The sequence below is a fragment of the Mastigoproctus giganteus genome, chromosome 5, assembly GCF_048544385.1.
Source record: "Mastigoproctus giganteus isolate SK-2022 chromosome 5, ASM4854438v1, whole genome shotgun sequence".
NCBI lineage: Eukaryota > Metazoa > Arthropoda > Arachnida > Uropygi > Thelyphonidae > Mastigoproctus > Mastigoproctus giganteus.
Window position 1 is genome coordinate 34,287,859 of NC_143579.1, and position 19,864 is coordinate 34,307,722.

At 35.7% G+C, this 19,864-nt stretch overlaps 1 protein-coding gene across 1 annotated transcript in view; it reads left to right on the plus strand.

The window, feature by feature from the left end:
- The window catches only part of LOC150085297 (uncharacterized), a 139,569-nt gene that overhangs the window by 64,533 nt on the left and 55,172 nt on the right, over positions 1-19,864 (plus strand). Inside the window, exons 6-7 of the mRNA XM_090374517.1 lie at positions 10,889-10,975; positions 18,089-18,622. Of these exons, the coding sequence (XP_090230643.1) occupies positions 10,889-10,975; positions 18,089-18,622 (621 nt within the window). The remainder of the gene's footprint in view (positions 1-10,888; positions 10,976-18,088; positions 18,623-19,864) is intronic.

The following is a 19,864-nucleotide window of genomic DNA, read 5'->3' on the forward strand; positions in this document are numbered from 1 at the left end:
GTTCCATTGTGTCCATATTCGTTGTTGTTCATAATTGGTCACTCACATCCTGCTTGATTTTTTTCCAAGATTGCAGGAGCTATCAGGTTCTTCTTGATGATGGTCCATCTCTAGTCTGCTATTCGCTGTTCGGTCACCTGAACAGTTGGGAATCGTTCCAACCACTTGGTATGTAGTTTCGTCCTGTACATTATCATGTCTGTCATTAGCTTTGTTACTTTGTAGTATGCTTGTGTGATGAACATATTCATTTCGATGCTCCACTTCATGCATTGGTTTCTTATTCCCTCCTGGGTGGTCACAAGCATGGTTGCACAGGAAGCACTTCCAGTCGGTTGTGCTGGATGGTCTTGCCCTTCAGCCATTCGGGAGACAGTACCAGTCACCCTGCTGTCATCCATGGAGACTCTCTCCGACTTTTTGAACTGACCCCTCTGCCTAAGGCCTGAGTGCAAGTGACTTTACCCTGCACCACACTACACACTGGATGCAGTATATTCAGTATTTCTACTTCTCATCTTTGTCCAGCTGTGTACCTGTTTAGCTTTGACATCCAGTGGTGGTAGTTTTGGGAGTGACACCAGATGGTGCTAGTCTGTGCCTTAGCCATCACTTCAACTTTTGGGGGAGGTAGGTTCAATGAAGTGACTTTTGGAGGGTTTTTTTTTTTTTTTTTCTCTTTTCTGCGAATTTTTTTTCCCCTCTGAAATGGGATTTGAGCCCAGTTCCATGATATTGATGGTCTGATGTCATAACGACTGGACTAATCGTGCCCCTTATTATTATTATTATTAAAGTAATAATATAATTTGTAATTACATGCAGATCTTTTCCCAATTATTTTACATATATTAATTTAAATCTGGGAAAATAAAGATCCCTATTCTGAATAGTTAGTTTTGAAGATAAAACAGAAATAAATTTCTGTGCTTGACTGCTTCAGTATAATGACTTGCTTGATTAATGAGAAATTCTTAATGTTTTTATATATATTGATGTCATATGTGTGTAATTAAAAATATTTACTGCATAAATAGCAATACTGCTGATTTAAATCCTATGAAATAAAATAGTGCAGTGATACTGATAAATAAAATATAAATGCTAAAAAAAAGCAAGAATGGTGATCTTTAGCATCATTCACCTATAATTTAAGTTACAAGTGTTATACCTGGTATGTAGATAATTTATTATTATACATTTTGTGAGAGCTATGAATTATATAAAAATTTGAATAAAAGATATTTTAATAATTATCGTGCTGATGATAATATTGTCTTTCTGTCATACATAGTGAGAACCTTTCACCACTTAAAAATAGGATACTTTTGTTTTATTGTTTTTTATCACTACTTATAAATTATTCCCCAAAAGGAAAGATTAAAATAAAAAAATTTGCTATTTTTTTCATAAGCACAGTTACAATACATACTGTATTTTTATTGAATATTTTTTTTATTATCTAAGCATATGGGTTTTAGAAGAATCAAAAATAACATTTTACAAATTCTAACAAGTAGTATGTGGCACAATTATTAACAAATTAATCAAGTACTATAATCAAAAATTTGTGTGATAATTAGCATAGTTTGCATACCATACTGTATATTAATTGTTATACAAAGATTTGTGCAATAATTAATAAAAATGGTAACAAAATATACTAAAGAAAACTATGAGCACCAAGTTGAAGAGAACAGTCTCTAAGTTTCTGGAGGCTTAACTGTTTGGTGGAGAGCTGTGTTAAATGTGAATCCCATCACTGCATTTTAGGGTACTATATAAAATTCAGTCCACATTATGCAAAGTATTCCTGTTTCAATGTTTTAGTTACTAGCCTTGCATGAATATCGGAAAAAAAAAAAGCGTATGACAGGATTTTATGAAGAACTGCAAAAGTTTTAAATTCAGCTAAAATACAACAAAGAATTTTGATGAAAGGCATAACAGACTACCCTGCTATTTTCACGTTCTCTACAGTAAAGAGAAGAAAATCATACCTCATTTAATTTTTCATAATAAGATGAACATTCATTCCCTGTCCCCTTTTCATGCAATTGCCTTGTCATATCTGTGGCAGGCCCAATTTTTCTTGGTGCCCTAGGGAAAATTTTTCAGTTGCCCTTCAATATTGATTCGTGATGCAAAAATCCATCTTTGATGCAAAAATTATATAGAAGTAATCAGATAAGGTTTTTTGTTATATTTTCCCTCTGTTTATAAATGTGATTGGTTTTTATTTCTGTTACCCAGTATGGATTAATTTGTTATTTGTTATTAATTTGTTAATCATTTTGAAGAAGGACTTTCCCCTGTAATATTGATTTTATATTGTGTATTTAATTTTTATATTTAATTAAACATAAAAATAAATAAATAGAAGTACAGGAGAACGATCTTACAATTCAGATATAATTGTAGTAGAATATATTTTAAAAACATTAAATAATAAAAATTCATGGAAGGAGCTAATATAATGTAATGTACGGCATAACAATAGTAATACTTTATTAATAAAAACAGTCTTTTAGGGACCTAAAGAGTGCAACTGCTTTATTATATTATATACATTATTATGTTATTACATGATATTGTATTGCTAATGTTTTCTTTAAGCTGTATTACATCATTACATACAAGGATTACATTAGATCACTTGTTATTATATTATAAAAGTACAACTATACTGCTATTATGTCACCATGAAATTAAATACATAAATGTTTAAAGAAACAATATTTTTAATTTTTAGCAATGAGTACAACACTTCCTTCTTGCTTTAAAATCAGCAAATGTATAAATTGCTTCATCAAAATTCAATGTTGCTACGATAGCGTTTTCAGTGGACAAAAGAATTTAGTCATTCCTATTACATACTTGAATGAAAATATGTTTTTATCAATTTTAATGTAGTAAAACCTCTCTCACAGCTTGCAGCAGTTACCAGTATGGTTAACAGTATTTGCAGTACTGTTATGTGACCCATAGGTTGGGTGATGTGTTATGTAAGTTGTGTGAATTGATGAAATGTAGTACCTCTGAAACACTCAATTTTTGCCGTTAAAAAACCTTAATATTTTCTATTTCCAGACAGTCTTCACAGTTTAAATCTGTCACTGTTATTTTTTAATACATCATAAAGATTTAAACATTTCTGGAATAATGTCATGATTTGAGTTGTTTTTTAAATTAATTATCACGTTCAACATAACTTTTGTTCTGTAGAAAGGATGGGAAAGGAGATACTATATTATGTACCGCTACCTTTCTATATAACTTGTTTTGTAAAAAGCTTTTGTTATGCAAATAACTTTTGTTTCTAGGGTAACTAGTTTTAAAGATTGCAGATAATTTGCAAATTATCTGCAATCTTTTAGTTGTTTTATTCAGAAATACTTGAAGATCTTGCAGACTGCTTTACAACAGCACCATGTCATCTGCACATAATAATGATTCAGTTTTTACATCTCTCAAATTAGAGTTGTCAGAATGAGTCTGTAAACACTAGATCTGTCTGGGCCACTTGGCTTTAAGAGCTTTCAACATAGTAACTAATGTAGTTTCTTTTTCTCTCTCCATTCACGATACTCTACTATGAAATATAGCTTCTTGACTTCCACAGTAAAATATCTATAATACAAAACATCTGCATTATAGATATATTACTAGAAGTTGAGGTCATGCGTCATTAACTAGGCGATTAATGACAGTAATCAAGATATACTACTGCAACAAGATTTAGAAAAATTGGGCAGATGGACTATTGAATAGCAATTGAAGTTTAACATTGACAAATGAAAGGTACTGCATAGGGGTGGGAGTAATCCAAGATTAATGTACCAACTGATTGGTACTATACTCAGAGGAGTAGAAAATGAAAAAGAACTGGAGGTTATTGTGTAACCAGATATGAAGTTCTCTGAGCAGTGCAGACAGGCTGCCAGGAAAGCTCATGGGGTGTTGTCAATGATGTACAGGAATTTTTCTAACAAGGATACAGGTTTAGTTTAGTTTTTTTTTTTTTCCATGAAAACCCCAAACACGAGAGGTATTAGAACCTATAGTACTTAGTACCGTGCTTGGGTTGGAGGTTGAAAAGACGAAAGAAGATATTTGTTGACATTAAACTGTTGAATTTGTTGATATTCTGTAATTTTCAGGAAATACATATGAAGGAAGGTTGTTCCAGAAAAACGGCAGTTAAGTTGGTTCTGTGAGTTTGAAGTTGGACAGTAATGGATGCTGGCTGGTGGTGGCACATGTTCAGACTGTTTTGAAAGAGAGAGCGGGAATTATAGAAGCCAATTCAGAAGAACAGTGCCCACGGAAGTATCTCTAGAAATGGCATGCAGCAGAAACAGTACGTCTATGAGAGAGCAAGTGGAGAAACTCTGTTAGGAATGAGTCAATGATTAACCTAACTGCCCTCTTCTGAATGGAATCTAGAAGCTTGAGAGAGATTTTGGGGGCATTTCCCCAGATGTGGAAACAATACTGCATGGTAGGGCAGATTTGCGATTTGTTCAGAGTGAACAGCTGTTTGGAAGAAAAGTAATGCCGAGAACAAAAGGGAAAACCAAGTTTTTTAGATGCAGAGAAAGCAATATTTGTAATGTGCTTGTGCCAAGAGAGAGATTAGAAGTCAGGGTAATCCCCAAAAGAGATATATCGTTTTGCCTAGAAATTGGAGTGTCACCAAAGTTAAGCATAGGAGCAGAAGAATCCTTTTTGTGAGATATAAGACAAGACTGAGTTTTAGAAGGATTGAAATCAACTAAGTTGTCTTTGCCCCACTGGAGAATTACCTGGAAATTGGCATTTAATGAATTGGTAGTGAATATTCGAGAAGTTGAAGCTGATTGAGCAGGGCAAGGTTTCTCAAAACAGAAAGTGGAATGCAATGTGCTATCATCGGCAAAACTATGGATAGGATTTCCAGTCAATGGAAGAAGGTCATTAATATACAAGAGGAAAAGAGTGGGGGAAAGAACTGAACCTTGGACACCAGCATTAGTGGAGAAGTTAGAAGACAGAGAACCATCACCCTCAGTGAGCGATCAGAGAGAAAACTGGATAACCAATTACAGAAAACAGTTGGCAAACCATAAGATGGAAGCTTGTTTAGAAGACCTTTATGCCAAACATGATCGAAAGCCTCTGAGATGTCAAGAGCAACTGCTTGTGTTTCACCAAACTTAATCATTGAATTTGTCCATAAATGGGTAACATAAGCCAGAATATCACCAGTGGATTGACACTGATGGAATCCATACTGGCAATCGTTGATCAGGCGGAAGGTTTCTAGGTAGTTTAAGAATTGGTGGTTAATTGAGTTCTTCATTACTTTAGAAAGAGTAGAAGTAATTGCAATGGCACAATAATTGGATGGAAGGGATTTGTCACCCTTTTTAGGAACTGGATGGATATGAGCAATTTTCCAAGCAGAAGGAAAAATACATTTGGAATAAGAAAGTGAAACAAGGTGGCAAAGAACAGGAGTAAGAACAGGTTTTCAGAAAAAGTGGAGAAATACCATCAGGACCTGGAGATTTCTTGGCATCAAGATTCGTCAAAATCCTTCTGATGTCCTTTTTAAGGAAGACCACAGGAAGCATTGAATAGAGAGAATGGAGAAATGTTGGGAATGGTTGGAGGTGTTTTACCAAGATCATTAACACATGAGTTGGAAGAAGAATGTAATGCTAGCAGGTCAGCTTTATCCTTGGCTGAAGTGACAACAGAACCATCTGGTTTTGACAGAGGTAGGAGCAGAGATGAGCAAAAGTTGCGGCCAATAGTTTTGGCAAGAGACCAGAATGCTCGGCTACCATTAGGGCAAGAAGCAAGTTTTCTACTCTTAGCCTATTCAAAATCTAGTTTGGACTGATTAATAACTGCTTTACAAATGTTCCGAGCGTTGGTAATAGTAATAGTAATCGTAGCATGTGATGCAAGAAAGAAAAAAGTAAAGGCGCCTTCGTAGTCAGGTGGGAAGGAGCAGCAGTGCATAGCACACGCTTCTTGATTAGACCGGGGTTAGAGTCCGTCACCACCAAATACGGAGGATGCGGAAAGCTCAGGAATGACTACCGCATATTCACGGAACAATATGCCCTTAGTTGCTAATGCTCCTAAAAACCAAATAACAAACAAACAACAGCAAGAAAGCAAGAGTATGTAGCATCAGCCGAAAAAAAAAAAAAAAAAAATTCACACAACCATTCCCTCTAAATGTTTGTCCAGTTCCTCCTTAAATTTATTTAACCTATCAACTTCCACACTGACAGAAGGAAGTTTGTTCCAGCAATTAACCACCCTCTGGCTAAAGGCAAATTTCCGCACATCTATTCTACAGCTGTCTTTCCTCAATTTCAATTTATGCCCCCTTAGGTTCGTAATCTGAACAAGTGGAAGAATCCCATCAGAATTCAGTGTACTCAACCCATTCAAGGCCTTATACACCTCAATCAGATCACCTCGCAGGTGCCTAGTCTCCAGCCGTTGCAATTTGCGGAACTTAAGCCTCTCTTGGTAAGAGGATCCCTTCATTCCCCCTCACTAATCTTGTTGCCCTTCTCTGTACATGCTCAAGCAAATCTATATCCTTCCTAAAATGAGGCCTCCACACCTGTACACATTACTCAAGGCATGGCCTGACCATTTCCTTATACAGAAGGACAATCACCTCCTTTTCCCTGCTAGCAAAATTCCTGTATATCATTGACAAAACCCTATGACCTGCTCTGGCAGCCTGTCTCCATTGCTCAGAAAACTTCATATCTGACTGCACAATTACTCCCAGGTCTTTTTCATTTTCTACCACCCTAAGTGTAGTAGTACACAGTTGGTATGTTCCTCTGGGGTTACTTCTATCCATATGCAGTACTTTGCATTTGTCAATGTTAAACTTTAGTTGCTACTTCTCAGCCCATCTGCCCAAATTTTCTAGATCCTATTGCAGTAGCAAACTGCCATTACTGTCATTAACAACCCTGCAAACCTTTGTATTATCTGAAAACTTTGACACTAAGCCTGATATACCTTCATCAATATCATTGATAAATATACAAAACAACAGTGGACCCAACGTTGAACCCTGTGGGATTCCACTAATAACATTAGTCCACGAAGAGCAGCACCCATTGATTACCACCCTCTGTCTTTTCCCACTCAACCATCCTTTTATTCATTGTAGCAACTTACCCTTAATGCCATTCTGCTCCAATTTGTACAGTAGTGTTCCATGCACAACAGTCAAAAGCTTTCCTGAAATCCAAGTATATGATATCAAAATTATTTTTTGCATCCAGTTCCTTTGTATCCACATCATAATATCCAATCAAATTTGTCAGACAAGACTTTAACTTAACAAAACCATGCAGTGTCTGAATTATTGCTGCAGTCTTGTGTAGATGATCCTGCAATGCATGTTTAACCAGTATATTTAACCATTATATTCCCCGAACAGAAGTTAAACTAACTGGTCTGTAATTACTCGTGCCACCTTTTGATCCCCCTTTGTGAATTGGGGATACATTTGCACATCTCCAGTCCTAGGATACTCTCATAATTATGGCTAAGGGTTTTCTTACTTCCTTTGCTGCCTCCTTTAATATAACTGGATAATTCCCATCCACCCTAGTTGCCTTTCTTATGTTTAACTCCAACAATTTCTCCTCCACTTTTCTCTCAGTTATTACAAAATCATTAAGCACCCTGCTACAATTTGATAAACTTCTGGCATTTTCAATCCTTAATAACTCATGTGTGAATGTAGATGCAAAATACTCAATCAGTTTTTTTGCTATCTGAGCAGGATCATCAACTGTCATACTATCGATATCAAGTGGACCAATCTGATTCACCCCCTTCCTTTTAGAGTTTATATAAGTAAAGAAATCCTTGCTGTTTTTCTTAGCATCCTTTGCCAAAGATTTATCGTAATCTGCCTTCGCCTGCCTAACCTCCTTTGTAGTGTAGGCAGAAAATGAAACTGAAGAATTGAAAACAAGCCAATTACGATATGCAACATTCTTCTCTTGAACAGCCTTAGCACATTTATTGGAAAACCAAGGTTTAGATAAAGGACAAGGTTTCAAAGTAGAATATGGAATAAAGGATTCCATTCCTACAAGAATAATTTCACTGACACGATCTGAGCAAACGTTGACATCAGAAATTTTGAAACAGTAATCCAACTAAGAAAAAGAAGAAAAGAAATCTCAAGGCTATTCCCAACACGAGGTTGGGAATAGCCATGAAATAAAGGCTCCAGTGGAGAAGAGACAATCACCAAGTTGTGTTCCGAGGTGCTTAAAGGACCACTCATTTGACCGTGTACTTAGAAGGGTTGTTTGTGAGAAAAAGATCAAACATGTTGGCTGTATGATTTGGATTGTCCGGTATTCTTGTAGGTAAATGAATAATCTGTGCAAGGTCATTAGTAATTGTAAAAGCCTCAGCATCTCGACCAGCTGGGTCAGTGTGACTAGAAAATGGAAGCCAGCTGGAGTTGTGAACGTTAAAATCACCAAGGAAAATTACCTCACTATTAGGAAAGTGACTGGAGAAAGTCAAGTTGCAAAGAGAGGAAGACAAATAGCTCCAAGTGATTAGTGGAGATGGCAGAACGGTAAAGACAACAGATGAATTTGACACAATGAGGTAGAGAGATTTTAAGCCGGAGAAGATCAAAAAGAGGAGATTCCAAATTGCCAAGTCTCTGACAGGGAATATCAGAATGGACATAGGCACAAGTACCACCTTTGAGGTGAAAGGAATCATACAGCGAATAATTTGGGCAACTGAGATGAGCAGTAGTTGAATCAACAATAACTGAGATTCTGTCATAAAAAGTACATGGGGATTTGGCAGACTGCAAGTAGAAATGGACATCACTGAGATTAGAATTGAGACCCTGCATATTTGTGAAATGAACTAGGAAGTGTTTGGGAGGTTTAGACCTTTTCACAGATAAGCTTAGTCTATTAGTTGACAATTCATGGTGTATTCAATAGTAAGAAAAAGTGGAGGGAATGCAGTATGAAGTAATGAAATTTTTGGATATGGCATGGTAAGAATATACCCAGATCCTTGACATAATGTGGCCTCGACAATGCCCCCCCCCCATACACACTACTCGGACTCCCTCCAGTCACTCTCTGGCAGAGTAGAGCTTTATAGGTTAAGTCCAGTGTCCCTACTAGCGGCCATCCTGCAAACACTGTTTTAGAGCTGTACCTTCGAAATGTAAGGAAGATTGGATCTCACCATGATGTCCATCATAATCTGAAAAGTCATTAGTCACTGCATGATGGAAGAGATGGGGAAGGGTTGACCGGAACTTAGCTCTGGAGACTAAACATGGAGACTAAACTTCAAGCCTCCAGTAAGCAAAGTGGTGGTATTGCTCCGGTTGATGAGAGTCATCCACCAGTTGATAGCATAGTTTTATCATTATTAAATCTTTACAAGTGTACTTTTTGTATGCATGCGCAGTGCCTTCACAAAAAATGTAGTGTTTATAATTAATTTTAGAACATCATGAGAAAGAAGGAATAATCATCAGAGATGTGTTGTGATGATGAATAATATTGTTATTACATAATAAAAAAATTCATTTTATATTCCAGTACTGTCATCCACTGGCAAGTGGAGTCTTCAACTTTGATGTTTTATAACATCGGATATAACAGTGATTTGTCAGCAATAGGTCTGGGTTTTTTTTTTTTTTTTTGTGATGGTGTGTGGATTCAAATGCATATTGTACATTTGAATTCATCCACCCCCACCGCAAAAAAAAAGGATGAACTATTGTTCATGTGAAGACCACAGTTGGCTGTGGTCTTGGGTAACAAGTGTAATCAAAAAGATGACAGTCAGGCTTATACAAATAGACTAACTGTATTGTGGATTCATATCATCTCATTCCAAAATTGGATGAGAGGTGCAGGGAGGGGAATACTTTGTGTTTAATTTGTACAATATGTGGTCAAGTATGCGACTAATGAAATTTATAAGACCCAGCTGTAGATTCCAACCTTTTTTATGCTGCGATACTGGGTGCTATACCTAAAAAGATTTAAAACTTTTTTTAAAGCGTAGTAATAGTAATCCCTTTGTAGCAATAGTAATCGATATCACTAAATTTTCAGTTACTTTCTCTCTTTCATTTATGTGTGATCATCACCTAAATAATAATATGCAAGTATTATGGCATATTACTAATTTATTTTCTAATTACTCTTTTTCCCTGATTGAACATTGAAATTTTAAACCTAGTTACAAATGTTCTTTTGAAAAAAAACCATTCCCCTAAAATTTAAAAATCACGATTTCCTAATTCTTTAAATCTTACTTAGCATAAAAACTAGTATGAATTCTTGCTATTAGCTTTAAGTATATAACTTCTCTTTAACCAGATTTTTAACATGGCTGTATGTGGAACCTGCGATGTTCACAGTTTTCAAACAGTGTTTTCTTTCTTTAAGTTTGTGTTTCCTTCTCTGTAGCCGAGTGGTCATGAGCAAGAGTGCAGTAGCACACGCTCTTTGAGTAGACCGGGGTTCAAGCCCCTGACTGCTAAATACAGTCGATCTGCCAACCCACACTGGACCAGCGTGGCAGATTATGGTCCATTTCCCTCAGCATGAATTGTTGAGGAGGCTTCCATCCTGCAGTGGGTTGATAATGGTTGCAGTTTCCCGCCCCCTCTGGGATTTAATATTTTGTTAACAGAAAGTTATGGTTTATTATTAGGAGCAAAATAATGAGAAAGAAAATCTCTTTTATTAAAATTTTAAATATAAAGATATTTAATGTAACTTTAAATACATGGCATTGAAATAATGAATAAAAATACATAACTTAATGTCCTTTGTCTCTTGAGGTACGTCCTGCCAGTTCTGTTGCAACCCAAACGACTGTACCAACATCTACTACTACACAGTCCAGTGTTGTGCCAACACGACAACAGGTGAGAATTTTAAAAAAATCTGAATTCCTAACAGAAATAGAATAATATATATTTTTTGCAAAATGCAATTTATTAAACACATTGCTAAGTGGTTCTCTAGATCAGTGGTTCCCAAACTGGAGTCTACAGACCCCTGGGGCCCGTAGACCAGTTCCAGGGGGGTCCGCGAAACAACCCTCTAGAACTGATCAAATTATTCGTTGTATGTATAGCAAATTGATGATTCATAAAGTTATTATATATTTATGTAAAAATAAGAATAAAGTTGAGTTGTTTTAAACATAAAACTTTGAATTTTCTTTTCAGAAAACCAGGTGTTCATACATATATATATATATATACACACATAGATAAACATATATATATATATATAGGGGGTCCGCAAACTTTTTTTTCATTTTTAAAGGGGACTATAGATCTCAGTAGTTTGGGAACCACTGCTCTAGGTCATTCTTTTAAATTCAATAACAACATTATGTAGTTTGCCAAACTGAAAACAGCCTAATGATGTGATCCTCTTTGATACTAAGGCTACACTAATTTATAGTCAATTGTTTTTTTAGATATACAAAGGGTACTAGGAAAGTTTTGCAATATGACGCAACAATGAATCACAGGAAGCTGCTTGTTGCTGCATGTTGAGACATGTTCATACGTGCATAGTAGCCGCCGCGCCAAGTCAATGGGCTCAGTTATTCATTAGTAGTGAGAGTGTAAAGTGCTTGCGATGGCATCGTGGTCACGAAATGAGATAAGGACAGTTTTGCGGTATAATTTCGTGCGTGGTTTAACCATAGACCAGTGCTTAGAAGAAATGACTCTTGCACTAGATGATGATTGTCCACATCGTACAACGATATTCAGGTGGTATAGAGAATTCCAAAGGGGAAATTTCACTCTGGAGGATTCTGAGAGGCCGGGAAGGCCACGAACGTCAGTTACGGAGGAAAACGTTACTGCTGTGAGGAAAATGCTTGACAAAAACAGGCAAGTGACCTACCAACAGATAGAGGATACTTTGGGCCTAAATGCACCAGCAATTCGTTCGATTCTGCAAGATCATTTGCACGTGAAGAAACTTTGTTCTCTCTGGGTGCCGCATCAACTGACTGAAGAGCAGATGACACGACGTGTGACTTGGTGCCGGGAGATGTTAAAAAAGTTTGATAAGGGACAATCGGTATGTGAACAACATCGTGACAGGTGACGAGACTTGGCTGTACTATTACGATCTGCCGACCAAGGCTCAAAACAAAGTTTGGGTCTTTGATGATGACGACACACCCGTAATTGTCAGAAAATCCCGATCTGTAAAAAAGAAAATGATAGCTGTATTTTTCAAATCGAGTGGAATTGTGGAACGTGTCGTTTTGGACACGCAGAAGACAGTCACAGCTAAGTGGTATACTGAACAATGCCTGCCTAAAGTCATTGGATCTATGAAGAACCTGCGGCCAAAGTCAAGAATGGACACCTGGTACCTCCATCACGATAATGCTCCAGCTAACCGCGCCAAAGCCTGCACCGAATATTTGACCACGACAGGACTGAAACTTCTCGAGCACCCTCCCTACAGTCCAGACCTTGCTCCCTGTGACTTTGCACTGTTCCCGCATGTGAAAATAAAGCTAAAAGGGAGGCGGTTTTCCAGTGATGAGGACCTTCTATGGGCTTGGGACAACGAGTGTGCTTTACTCCCTAGTGAAACTTGGCAGAACTGGTTTAAAGATTGGTTTCGGAGGATGGAGAGGTGTATTGAATGTAGAGGAAATTACTTTGAAAAAATTAAATAAACAAAGCTGTATTGCAAAACTTTCCTAGTAACCTTTGTACAGTAGAACATCTGATATCTGGAAGTCAGTTATTTGGAACATCAGTTATCCGGAATAATTTAAAAGGCTGATTTTTTTTTATTAACGATAGTATTTGAGACAAATGTTTATTATGTTACAAGACGTACAAGTTAGTGCAATTGCATCATTTCTGTGCGTAGCCAACTACTTAAGTAGTTATAAATTGGCATCGTTAAATTTATCTCATATTGTGAATACCTTCACAACGGGTTGCCATGATATTGCACTATCTCAAATAAGTAATGCCTCACCATAGGAGAAGACTATTGTTACTTATTCTCAGGGATACCATCACCCATATGGGACCGTTTCAGTGGGTATAGGCAAGTACCCTGGTGTTTCACCGACCGGGCTAGCCAGCTGCCTGGCAACCCAAAGTTCGCGGGTTGGAATCCCGCCTCTGACTTGGATCAGAGTTAAAAATGCAAAAACTTTGGGAGGTGCATTATGGCCACAGAAGCTGATGCACCAACAACTAACAAAAAAAAAAAAAAAAAAAAAAAAAAAAACCCTGGTGTTGCAATGATGACAACTCAGTTAACTATTCTGCAGCATTATGTTATTAGAGTATTTCTTTATATTTTTAACATCACGTATTTGGTGAAATGTTGGATTAGGACTAATGGATTTTCTCCGAAACCATGAGTGATGAGTGATTCTGGTCATTCGCTTCCGTGAATCCAATTTTCCATGACATACAATCAGTTTTGAATTTGATATTTTTGATATTTTTCTAAAGAACATTTCTTGAGGTCACAACCATAAAACAATAAAAACAATTTTCATTTTCTGGTCTATTGAGCTTTTCTGTTAGTGCAATCTATTATAAACAGGTAGTAAACTCTATCTTATTGCATTTGCGATAATACTGATAGCTGGAATTCTGTGAGTTTTTGGGTGTAAATTTGTGATCTTTACTTTTATAGCCTGTGATGATATTCCTCCTATTTTCGCTTATTAGAATTGCCATTTAATAGAATTAAAATTCAATTAGGAAACGTGATCACAATCAGCGGCGGTTACTACGGGGGGGGGGGAGTCCACCATACTGTATTTTGTTCTCTTCATATCATATTACTGTAGGTTTAGTTTAGTTCTGGATTCGCTAAGAATAGTATCAGCCTGAAACAGTGTGATTTATTATTTTTCTCAGTTTTTTATGATAAAATGTCAACTTAAAGAAAATGCATAGTTTGAACATTGTAACAAAAAACAGAAATTATTAATCAAATTAGAAAAGGTGAAAATTTAGGAAATCTCACCAGAGTTTAATGTGGGGACTTCAACAATTTATGACATCAAGAAAAATTCAATGCTATATCAGAATTTGTGTCAACTATGGATAGTGAAGGAGGATCCAGCAGAAAAAAGATGATGTCAAAACCTGAAAATGCCACTTTAGAGAGTTCACTTTATTTGTGGTTTCTTCAGAAGCAAAGTTTAGGTGAGCCAGTGTCTGGACCAATGTTATGTGAAAAAGCATTACATTTTAATTGAAAATTAAGAGGTAGTAAAGATTTTAAGGCAAGCACGGGTTGGCTGAAATCGAGACAGTATATGTGAACTAGATATTCAAGGCGAGAAACTTTCTGCAGACGAATTGGCAGTGGTGTCCTTTAAAAGTAAGTTTTCTTCAGTTAGCAAATTATGAGAAAGAAAACACTTATAATGTTGATGAGATGGGCTTATTATGGAAAGCATCACCAAGAAAAACCCTAGCCACTAAAAGAAAAATGTCTGCACCAAGTTTTAAGACGAGAAAAGAGCGAGCTACAATTGCATATGTGTGCATATGCTACCAGGATGCACAGATTGTCTGTGTTCGTTATCAGTAAGTCAGGAAAACTTAGAGCATTTAAAAATCTTTCTAATTTTACTGTTTCGTATAAAAATCAGAAAAATGCCTGGATGAATGTTTCTGTTTTCCGAGACTGGTTTATAAATTTTTTTATTCCTGAAGTTAAAAAAAGACAGAAAACCACAAAATAACTGGCAAAATTTTGCTTCTATTAGATAATGCACCTTCCCATCCATGTGAGAATGACATTAACAGCATTGATCCAAATTTTCAAGTTTTATTTTTCCTACCAAACACGACTTCTCTCATTCAGCCTTTAGACCAAGGCATTATTGAGACTTTTAAAAGGTTTTACAGAAAAGGGTTATTACAATGTTTGCTTCTTTCTGACAGAGATTCGGAAGGTATCATTTTGTTTTATAAAAATTTGAACATTTTGGAATCAGTTTTTATGATTGCTGAGGCATGATGTTTCTGAACTAACACTTGCTCGTGGTTGGCGAAAACTTTGGCCAGAGGCTGATTCAGGAACAACATGTAGTGAAATATTTGACCAAATTCACTCCCGAAGGAAGAATTTGTTAAAATTCTTTCCATCATTCCTGGATGTGAGGATTGTGATGAAAAAGGCTGATGAATGGCTTGATCAGATGCCCCCGATCAAGGGTTTCAGATGTTACCAGACAACAACATCGTCTCTGCTCACTTTAAAGAAGAAACTTCTGGGAATTATAGTGAAGAAGAGGATGTTCCCATCAATGAAAATCCAAAGCCAACGAGTAGCAAAGCTGTTACGGCATTAGAAACAGCACTAAAATGAGCAGAAAACCAGGAAGAATGTGATATAACCAAATTAATATTGTTAAGGAACTTGAGAGATTTAGCAGCAAAAAAAAGTCACAAAAAACGATCAAATATTATTTTAAAAAATTATTTAAAATTTTTTTCCACATAAAATTTGCAGTAAAATACCCATCCGAATATGCATACATATGTAAATGTGTGAATTTTTATGTATAAGTTATTATTATTATTTTTTAAATTAAATAAATTTTTTTTCACGCTATTTAAAGTCTTTTTCTTTTAACTTAATACATTATAACAGAATTTATTTAATCTTGCCTTACGTTTGATTATCCAGAAGAGAGTGACATTAATTATTCCTGATAATTGATGCTTTACTATACATGTAAAAAACTTATAAACCGTACAAATTGTTTCTGACAGTTTAGCAATGTTTTTTTCCAGTTTAAAATTGTATCAAACCATTCCTCATAAATATTGGAATACCGTTTAACTTACCATTTTAAGACCTCTAAAATGTGTTTCTTTAATATATTAGTATATTGATCATTAAATATAATTAATATATTGGTATCTTATTTACAGAAAACTTGACTTAAAACAGGTAAATCAAGCATGTCTCTACACATTTAAATTAATTTTTAGACAGTGCAGCTCAGAAAGGCATGAAAGTAATTGATAATGACAATGCAAGACTTCCAAATACAAATGCATGTGCACTATTTATATATTTCGCATATATGCACAGTTTTGTTATTCAAGGGTGTCCCAATAGTCAGGCAAAAAAATTTTAAATTTTTTAGGGAGACCTATTTGGTTGCAGAAGAGGAATATGTTTTTATATTAATACTCTACAAATTATGTGTTTTTTTTATGGAATCAAAACTTTATTTAACTTTACATGTCATCGGAGGAGGTAAAATGATGTTAGAGAGACATCTGTTTCATAATAAATTTACTGCAGCTACTACTACCAATGCTGTGTCCATCACCACCATATTCCAGTACTCAGTGTAGGTGTGGTATTACCTCAGTCATGGAAAAATAACATATCCAATGAAATTGCTGCAACTTCTCATTATATAGCACTTTCAATAATGGTAGAATGTTGGACTACCTATGTACACGAGGCATGAGGTGGCTTCATAAAACAAAAATTGCCTGGTGTCAAACCTGGGAATCTAGGGAACCAGTCATATGAATGTACAATGCCTGACAAGTGGAATGTCTACATTAGAGGTTGACATAAGCAATTATTTTACTGGGCATGCAATATGAGGTGGTACACTATTGTACATGAATGTTTTGGAGTTGGCTGTGTTCCTTTCCTGAAGGCAACTTTTTATGATCAACCTTTCAAAAAAGATTGTGACATGCTGACCAGGAGAAAACTCCATTGCAAGATTTCACACCAGTGGCAGAACAGTCCTCAAAAAAAAAAAAAAAAAAAACTAAGTTGATGATGAATGATGCATTAAAATCACACTATGCCATCATTACCTTTGGTGCCTGCAAAGCAGATTCAATGTAGACATGAGAGCTATCTGTACATGGCATTTATACATGTTCATCCCATTTAGTAAGTATTGAGCTTCATCCATCCAAAACACATTGAACAACCAGCTTTCACCCTTATTGTTTGCAAAGGCCCACTTGGTGAGTGAATCACAACTTCTTGTTTTGATAATTTTGTTGCAGTAATTGCTGCACATCACAGATTTTATAAAGATATCATGTAACACATTCCTTAGTGCTTGCTGTCACTCTTGGAACACCTCACTGATGTGAAACTGCATGGGCACTGGCTGTTTCATCCATTAATGATGTAACCAATTCATCAATATGTTCTTTCACAACCGAGTTATATCCACGAAATATGAACAGTTGGAGTAGAGTGTTTTCTGTGAGTTATTCTGGGTTTTTCAGCCTGCACAAACATATCAGCCCATGAACATATACACTTGTACAGATATAGCACAAAATAATCAAAGTCACTGATGCACCTAAAACCCTACAACAACAACAACCAAGACAGTGATATTGGTCCAGTTCCACCTTGTATATTTTCAGAATGAAACTTTTGTAAAGCAAATGTCATAGACTTAGAATTCTTGTATTCACAGAATTCTTGACATCTTAATCAGCACAGCTTGTTTGGACAAAGGTATCACGATGATTAACATAAAATACATAACTGACATATACCTTTTAATGTAATTACACCCCCTTAACTTTACTTTGTATAACAGTATTCCATTTCTAGTGATATTTAGAACTAAATGTTTTGATTCCATAAAAAATCCCATAAGTTGTAGAGTATCATTATAAAAACCATATCCTCTGAGACTAGTAATTGAATTTTATTTTTTTATTTTTTTGTCAGACTTTTGGAACGCCTTGCATATTTAAAATGCTACTCAAATAGCACATATATGCTGCATTTTATTAAATATAAAATAAATACTCTTTAAAAAAAATTTGAAGAAAGCTATGTTACATATATATTAAACATTATACTAAACATTTCAAGTAAAAGGTGACTATGCCAGGTTATTTTGAAAGTTACTGTTAAAGAATTATTATTCTCTCTCTCTCTCTCAAAATTCTTTCATCTTTTGTATTTTTACAATTAATTATAACTTTCTTTTGTGTGCTTAGGGAAAGCAGCGTTCTCGTACACAGAATAATCGATCTCCATTACCAGCTGCTAATAGCCAAAATTTCTCTCTTCAGACTGCAACTACTCAGACCCAGACACAGCCTCCTCAGCAACTAAAGGCAGATGCTGCTAACCAGACTAAACCAACACCTGAAATGAAAAGCACAGCTACACAAAGTAAAGCTACTGCTACAGATACTAAGCATTTGCAAATACAAAAACGTGATAATGGGCAACCTGTTCAAAACGTGGCACCAAAATTTGTATCAGTCGGAACTACAGCAACAAATGTATGTGCAACTCCTCCAATAACACAAGTGAACAATAATGAACAAGTGGTGAAAACAAAAAGTGCAGTTCCTGTACTAGAAACCAAAGAAATTACTGAAAATAAAATACCAGATAATGAGATCCCTGTTCCCGATGCTGTAGCTATAAAAGAAAAACATCCACAAAAGGCAATTGTAAAACCACATGTCCTGACACATGTAATTGAAGGTTTTGTGATTCAAGAAGGACCAGACCCATTTCCGGTGAGTTGTGATATGTCTGTAAGAACATTAAAAATTGCATCGTGCATTATTTAGGAAGTATAAGAATGATCATCATTTGTATGTACAGTAAACCCTCGCTATTCGCGGAGGTTACGTTCCTGAGAAATGTCGCGAATACCGAAAACGCGAATACTGAGTTATGGCTCCCATAGTAATAAAGGGGTTCCGTTCCAAAGTATGAAATATATAAGAAAAACTAGTCTAAAATTTTGTCTATGTATGTATTATATGTACCTTCATAATATGACTGTACATGCCAGTACATAGTGAAATGCAAGCATATGGTATCGAAATGAAAATAAGAAACAATTTAATATTAAATGTAATATTTATTAGAAATTTCAAACAAATCTTTCAAATCAGTGCCTTTGCTAGCAAAAAAAAAAACATCCCGCCAGTGCTATCACCAGTTTCGCTAAAGTGTTGATAAAGAAGTTTTGCCTTTTCACGAATGATGAGTGAACTTAACGGAATTTTGTTTTGAATTTGGTCTTCTATCCACAGATTTAAAGGTTTTCCATTTTTTTTTATTTAACATCACGAGTACAGAGCAAATTTTTGAAGCAATTAGCGCGGTTTCACGGACACTACGGCAGATTTTTTCTTCCGATTTCTTGTTTGATCGTACCGTTGACTCATTGATTTTATAATGTTTTGCCACTGAGGAGACACTTTCACCTTTAGAAATTTCGTCTAATAACTCAATTTTATTCGCTAGTGTCATCACCTTCTTTGATATTTTCACATTTCTCTTTTTATTCGTAGCCATATTTTTGTAGGGGGTTAGAAAGAACTTGACCACAATAAAGTCACTTCCTTCCGTTAACGCACTCGAAAAAGTCTGTTTTACACTGCAAAACGGTAGAATTATCATTTTTGTAAGCATATCAATTTATAAATTGATAAATTTATTCAATTTATAAACATATAAATTAAAATCAAACGACGAAACCTTCCATGACTAACACATACTGAACAAGGATTAGCGAGAAACATCCACGCTCGCGATTTTTTCACCCCTCTCCCCCCGCCCACAGAGCGCTGTTTTGACCGGGAAAGATAATTTTAGCCACGCCCATGTTTTTTATGGCGGAAAATATTCACGGCGTTTTAAAATTCACATTTTTTTAGGTTTCATTTTATATTAAATCGGCGATCGCGAATACGCGAAACCGCGAATACAGATACCGCGAATAGCGGGGGTTTACTGTATTTCTAAAT